At 30.0% G+C, this 8,013-nt stretch overlaps 2 protein-coding genes across 2 annotated transcripts; both read left to right on the forward strand.

The window, feature by feature from the left end:
- Nucleotides 1-1,400: 1,400 nt before the first annotated feature.
- LOC126553109 (uncharacterized) lies at nt 1,401-1,973 on the forward strand. Its single transcript, XM_050208292.1, has one exon. The coding sequence runs from the start codon at nt 1,401-1,403 to the stop codon at nt 1,971-1,973; it is 573 nt and encodes a 190-aa protein (XP_050064249.1).
- Nucleotides 1,974-2,998: 1,025 nt separating this feature from the next.
- LOC126553110 (uncharacterized) lies at nt 2,999-3,863 on the forward strand. The gene is made up of 4 exons (XM_050208293.1): nt 2,999-3,109; nt 3,196-3,387; nt 3,471-3,535; nt 3,675-3,863. The coding sequence occupies exons 1-4, from the start codon at nt 3,019-3,021 to the stop codon at nt 3,861-3,863; spliced, it is 537 nt and encodes a 178-aa protein (XP_050064250.1). The 5' UTR covers nt 2,999-3,018.
- The last annotated feature ends 4,150 nt before the right edge of the window (nt 3,864-8,013 follow it).

The following is an 8,013-nucleotide window of genomic DNA, read 5'->3' on the forward strand; positions in this document are numbered from 1 at the left end:
AACTCTTGAAGTGCAATATGTTATATGTAGGATGTAGTCGAGCAACTTCGGCTCAAGGTTTTCGTATAGACTACTTTCCTGCAAAGACACCATAACCTTCTGCAAAAGTTGAACATGAAATGTGCAGACTCAGGACACCGAGTTGTGCTTTTATTCCACGTTTTTCTAGAATTATGACACACAATATGCCACTCTCCTGCATGTCACACAATGTAAGGTCTTTAAAAAAATATGAAGCTCATATTAATGCGGATATCGTTTTTTTACAATCTAAAATAATGTTCTTCGAAGAAACTGGTTCAAAATCAACTGACACATATACCATTAAGAACCATACTGAATTCTGTAGAATAAACAGTATACATGCAAATGGTAAAAGTGGTTCAGTTTGTTTTGTTGGAGAATCCATTAATCATAAAGAAATAATCTGCAGCACAACATTGCTTCAAGATCAAAATAAAAAGACACACTTAGAAGCAATTGAAGTTATCATTGATAATATTATCTATATTGGGATATATTCATCGCCAAATTTTCCTGGGCCAAAGCTTTGTGATTCGATTGAAACGGTTGTTTTCCACAAAAAACAATGTTATCTTTATTGGTGATTTCAATGTAAACTTCAACAAACCGCCAAAACAACTAGTTCAAATATTAAAACATTTCAATTACAAAATATTGGTTGACGGTATTACTACAGATCACGGAACAACCATTGACAATGTCATTACAAATGTTGACATTGCAGCTTTGGTGTACGAGTCCCTCATAAGTGATCACGGACCTATTCTGGTTATGGACATAGATACTTTCAAGGAAATAGAAACATATTCTGAGACTGTTGATGACCAAATTGTACAAGAAGAAGTCAAAAACAATTTTATTAAAACAAACGTTCCTGCAATCGATGGATTTCCTGTAGAAAAATCTAAAAAATCGATTAAATAAACTAAGGTCCTGAATAACTTGGACGATATTAAGTTTATACAGGTTGATAGTGACACTATTTTGGTTCCAGAAACTAAAACTAAAGGTCAGATTCATTATTAGAAACAATAAGTGATAATGCAACTGTGTCAAAAAATCAAAAAACAATAAAAATATCAAGTATTAAAAATAAAAATGATATAACATCAAGTAGTATATTTTGTGGCTTTACTAACACTGATGGTGTATCATGTTATGCTAATTCTGTCATACAGGTTCATTTTAATTGCCAATCTCTTGTAAATGAAATTCGCAATAATCAACTCGGACCAACACATCAACATAGCTTACACGAATATACAAGTAACAGTGGGACATGTGATACTTGAACAATCAGAGAATATTTGGACAACGAGACAATATTATATACTCTGCAACAGCAACAAGATTGTATAGAATTTTTAGAAGCACTTATGGACCGTTGTAGACCTACATTTGAATCTTTATTTGGATTTCAAGAATTGTATACCATTCGTTGCAATACTTGTAAACATACAACGGCCAACAATGCACCTACAAGTTTGATTCTACATTTTGAGATTCCACAGCACAGATCACAAACTTTGCAAACATTATTTTCAACAAATCAAAATGTTTGGAATACATTAGATGACTACAAATGCAATAATTGTAATAACATCGGAGGTTTTGAAGATAAACATCAGATAATAGAGGCAAATGAGTATATAGTAATTCATTTAAAACTATTTATTCCAACATTTGTAAATGGTCAATTTGCTCCCAAAAAGATAACAGATCTAAAACTTAGTGGCGTACCCACCTCTATTTTGGAAATTGCTGGAGCACAATACAAAACTCAAGCTGCAATATTACATATGGGAGAAAACACGAGCTCTGGCCATTACATTGCATACCTGAGACAAGGAACTTCCAATTGGGTTTGCGCTAATGACACAACAGTTGCAGAAAAAAGATGGCTAAACAACAGCAAGGATGTATATGTTATCATTCTAAAAAGATTGTAAAATATTCTCCAATTGGAAAAAAAACATGGTATTCTTGTCGTATGCGGTCTACCGCACACTTGTCATCAACCACACATGTTTCTATAAGTCACATGCGGTCTACCACACGTCCACACACTTTTTATCTACTAATGATCATTTTCAATGATTCGACGGCAATGACGATTAAGTTTTATCTTAACGATGTGATTTCTATATCAATAATAAAATACCTGCTATAATAAAACTTGGGTCCTACCAAAATCGTGACTGTAGTCGTAAACGTAAAATATAATCATTTCAGTTTGTGCTGTAACACCTACGTCATCAGTTTTTCTTCAGTTTATTTACTGCACTTTTTAAAATTATATAAGCCAAACATTTCAATGTAATTATCCAATCAGAGGAAAATACCATAGCTTTTTTAATGGAAAAAGAACTTATTGAAACCGATAATCATCCTTGAGTACACTGTGGTTCGCTAACCAAATATTATACTCGCAAAGAACGGGGAAAAGAACGAATTGTGATACGATGCACTAAGAAAGGTTGCCAAAGAACTCAATCTGTCCGTAAAGGTAACACTTTTTTCACATACAAAGATAAAAATGATCGATGTAATAGTGGGTTATCGTTGTCCGATATTTTAGAGTTAGCTTATTATTGGTGTCTTGAAATACCACAAAATACCATAATCCGGCAGTGAAAAAAGAAGGAAAATGGGAGGTACAAATACTATTGTTCAAGTCGATGAATCTTTAATGCGTTTTAAAAGAAAGTACAACAGAGGACGATTATTAGGGGCTGATATTGCTACTGAAAATGTGGATGTAAACGAGGTGAGCGACGAAGAGGAACCTGATTTTAGTAATAGAAATTATGGAAAAAACTTACTGGTCCATGGGTGTTTGGAATGTGTCAAAAAGACGAAAATGGTGTTATCGAGGCAAGATCCTTTGTTGTAGAAAAAAGAGACAGGCAGACACTGCATGAAATAATTCAAAATGAAATTGAAATTGGTACAGAAATACACACAGATGAATAGCTTGCATTTTTATTTTAGTTGATGGCTTTAGCTCATTTGCTAGCTACTGAAGAACACCATCATGGTAATTCATATTCAATTCTATTGGGATTTAGAGTTGTACAAGATCTTGGTAAGTTCATCATGTTGTTAAATCAAGTGCAAAGTTGGTATCTATTTGTATAATTATATATTTAATTTTTTTTTTTTAAATTCTAGTTACTGAATATAACATAGAAAATGAATTGCATGATTTAATGAGATACTATGAACGGTTTTGGATAGATACTGTAAATCCAGCAAGATTTACAGTGTGCAGGCTCCAATATAGAACCAACAACTATATAGAATCTTACCATGCATCACTCTTAAGACTAATGGGTCAACATCCACCACTGTATAGATTCTATGGTAATTTATTTGTAAAATCAAAATATTATGAAATTGAGAGGTTATATGTTAATATCATAGAATATTTTCCATACATTTCTTAGATCACTTGAGAACAATTGAAGAGAGGGCCCGGAATGATTTTGGAAGAGCAGTAAATGGACAAAGGGTATGCCATTGATCACTAGATAATATGCTAAGATATTTAAATACATAATATAATTGTTGCTATATTATTTATACTATGTACATTAGAGTATTAGACTTAACTTCTGTACAACAAACTTATATTTGTTTTGATTTATTAGGTACGGCAAGCAAATAACAGAGCTTCCTCGCACAATGATGCAACAATTAGAAATGCATGGGTAAATGTTCGTAATCGTACATATAATTTGCGGGACTTCATACAAAATATAGCGTACACACCTGAGCAGCTACTCAGACATGAAATCGGGGAGCCCAATTTTGCACACCGTAAGTTAAATATAAAATAAAAATAATACATATTATTAAAAGTGATCAATAGTTGTTTAATATGATACTTTAATTTTATCATTCAGAAGCTATTTTACCAGCATTTAATATGCAACCACTGGCTGCACCTGGAGCATTGCCACTGCCAGTTTTTCGGCCCATGATGTTGGGCCCAATGCGCCCTCCGCCGCCTATTTTACTCCGGCCAATTATTGAGCCTCCTGCTGTATTGGAAATACGACTACTTTTGCCTGTTCGACCACTTCAACCTAGATCATTATCACCAGGTCTAGAGCCAGAGATCCTTCCACCATCACCGGTGGAGGAAGTAACAGTCAAAGCTCCTCAGGGAGAACCAAAATTTATTCGTGGTCGAGGTAGAGGAAGAAAGGTTGAAATTGCTCGACCCTATCATATAGGTAATTGCATACAAATTATTTTATTACTGGTTAATGCAAAACATAATCATTGAATATAATTTTTATCAAATAAGTTACCTACCTCATTAATTATTATACAAATATGTATAGAAAATCGTGGACGTGGGCGAGTAAGAAGAGCACGACGAGGACGGATGAATGCTGGTAACAATGGGAGAGGTGTACGGCCAAACATAGCCGAAGCTTGGGCAGAATTTTATCAATTGTTAGACAATGAGAATGGTATAAATTAATTGAGTTAAAATTTCAATAATAGTTATAATAAATAGTAGGGAAAAATTGTTTCTAATATACAAATTCCACATTGTTTTCAGAGCCAGAGCCTGAGCTAGTTCCTTTAATAAACAATAATCGACCACCAATTCCTCTACAAAATGGTAAAATTAAAAATACTTATTACTCATAAATCGTATAAACTTACGTTCTCCATCAAATCACAGGTATAAAATAATTTCAACTGATAATAATTTCTTTTTATAGATGTTTTTGAACTTTGTGTCATATGTATGGATCGGGAGGTAGTCGTGACGTTGGTTCCGTGTGGCCATCAATTTTGCAATATTTGTATCACACAGATGATGCAACAAAATTATAATGTATGCCCTCTCTGTAGAGGACAAATAAATCATCATGATGGTTTAAATCTAGATTGATAAAAAATATTAAAAATTACATATTATGTATAAAATTACAAATGATTCTTATTGTTATTATTATTTATAATTATTGATTTTTATTATACATGAAATTTTTTATAATTGTTAAGTTACTCAAAAATAAACTGATAAAAACAAAAATGGTTTTCATATTTTTATCTGTAGTTAGTTAATTTAACATTTATATGTAGCTATGTAAAAGGTTTAAATAAAAATAAAATTTAAAGTATTTAGGTATATAGAAACAAAATATAAAAAATGGAAGTAAATATAAATAGTGTTCAATTTTTATTTAATAAATACTGAAATTTATCATAAAAAATAGATTGTGTATGGTTGAAGAATTAAATTAATTGTTTTATTTTACATTATTGTAAACTGAAATAACTAAAATAATGATAATATTTTATAAATACCTATTTGTAATAATATCCAAGACTTATAGAATACGTACATTTAACTAGGTTCAAATGAGAATGTTATAATAATAATGGTATAAAAAACGAATACAAGTTACAATTGTAGGTACCTACTAACATAGATCTGTAAACAAGTCTATGCCTACTAAATATATTATTTTTTTTTATAAAAGTTTCTTACTCAGTAAATTACTTAGATTTTATGTGAACTTATTTTTGATATTGTCAAAAATAAATCTATTAAACTAAATATTGTATATTAAGAATAATAAATCAAATGGGAGAATCCAGTGTTGAATCCAAGTACCTGTTTTATAAAATCTCTCTCTGGTCATTACAAAAAAAAAAAATTTAAGTTATATATTTTTAACTTTAATCAAAAACATATTTTAATATACCTAGTGCATTAAAATTTATTAAGTTTTTATTAAAATATAAACCATATTTATCTTAACAAAACATGAGTACAATTTAATATTCTTACAATTACAATTACTCTGTCTATAAAGTTAGGAATCTTATAAATCAGTGTTATTCCATAGTAACTATTTTGTTGGTGAGGAAAAAAATAAATAAATGATGTTAGTCGTAACTTTCACTATGTAATTAATTATATTTTAAAGCTGGTAACCAAAGATTTAATTTATATCTCATTACTCATTACATTTAAAAAAATGTTGTGGAATACGAAATACAAATTGATTTACCTACCTTTTAAACAATAGTTAATCACAGAGACAGAACAGTAAATTCTATTTTAATATTTTAATTTTTAATTCCAATTTGAAATTTGAATGATTCAAAAAACAAACAAAATTATTCTTATCACACCTGGGTATCTGTGATATTATCACTGAAAAAAAACAATATAATTTTACTATTTGTTCCACAAAATACTTGTTCCAAACGTGGAACTTATAGTTTGTGGAACAAATAGTAATTGGAACAAATATTTTGCGGAAGAAATAGTCATCGGAATAAATGTTTTGCGGAATAAATAGTAAAACTAGGATGAAATGATGAATTAGTAGTTGGAACAAATATAGTGTGGAACAAATATTTTGTGGAACAATTTGTAGTGATCCCTGAAAAACAGTCACCTAGCTTTGGTCACCCAACTTCACACACGTAATTTTTGTTATGTACAACTGTGTCGTTCAGACTAGTTATAAAATCATTTTCGTTGTTGTAGTCACCATATTTTGGATTATTATATAATAAGAAAAACAAAAGGGAATTATTTTATTATTCTTATCATTTATCTATTATTATTAATTATTATCTGCGTAATTATTTCTAATTTGTCATATTGTTTTTCACTCAGAAGACGATATTTGTATATTCGTTATTGTTAATTTAGCCACAGGTCGTCATCACTGGCCAGCGATCGACGTCGTCACCTGTTCTGTGAGTATTCGTGTACAATTATTATTGTTTTTAGTTAATTATTATTACTTATTGAAACAAAGCATTATTGTAACTTAAATGAGGATACAGCTAGTATAGAATTTACAAATGTTAATGATTATTGTGCGTTATATTATTGTTATATTTATATTTATACTACCAGTATTCTCGATGTGAATTGTGTTGGTAGAGAAAATAAAAATTTGTTCTTTGTTTATTTTGGGTTCTGTAAATCAATTGTAAGATTAAGTCTAATCATACCAAAATTCGGCTACGGCCATCACAAGTATATTTTTCAAGAAACAAACGAACATATTTATTTTCCAATTTTTCCAAAGGGATATTTGCTAGGAGAAATGTGTTGCATAAATCTTTTGCGAACATGGATTTTTCCGGTATATTGGGCAATAATTGCTGAGATTTTGATTTATTTTCAATTTTTCTATTAGCAGCTCGGATGTGTTTATCTGTTTTCAGATGTTGTGTGACAGTAAAGCGCTTTACACTATTGACTTTAATCTCACATACTTTACAAAAAAGAATTCCCCCGTCAGATGCAAAAATATTTTCTCCAAATTCCGCTACATATTTACGAACAGACGATTGTACTTTTGACATTTTAATAAAATAATAAGAAACACACCAACAGTTGAACACACAATATCGCGAAGCACGGTTGTATAGAAACTAAGCCAGTATTTAGTCATTATTAGTCCATTACTAATTTTTTGTTATCGAGAATTATCGTATTGGTACTTTTAGAAAACTTTATCTTATTTTATTGTAGCATACAAATGGATCTAGGATAAAAAAGCCACCGACAAAAAAGCCACGGATAAAAAAGCCATTGATAAAAAAGCTATGGGATAAAAAATCCATGGGATAAAAAAGCCACGGATAAAAAAGACATGAATTTATTTTTGAGCTAAAACTGAATGGTTATGTTAGCTAAAAATAAACGAAATATTTTGAAAATTTAACTACCTATGTAAAGAATTATGTAACCCTTTTTTGATGTAGGTATCTATGAATTATAACCATAAAAAATAAGTCAAATATTTTAAACTATAGGTATAAATACTATAAAATATATACATTTGAAATATAAGAGATTAAACTGTTTAAGGTATATATAGCAATAAAAGTCATTGCCATTTGACTTTATCTTAAAACTGGTGTTGGTATCTTAGTATCTAAAGTATTGTATTATGTGAACAATATAATATACTATGTGATTGTCTTTATAAT

Source organism: Aphis gossypii, unplaced genomic scaffold (genome assembly GCF_020184175.1).
Source record: "Aphis gossypii isolate Hap1 unplaced genomic scaffold, ASM2018417v2 Contig00069, whole genome shotgun sequence".
In the NCBI taxonomy this organism is placed as follows: Eukaryota; Metazoa; Arthropoda; class Insecta; order Hemiptera; family Aphididae; genus Aphis; species Aphis gossypii.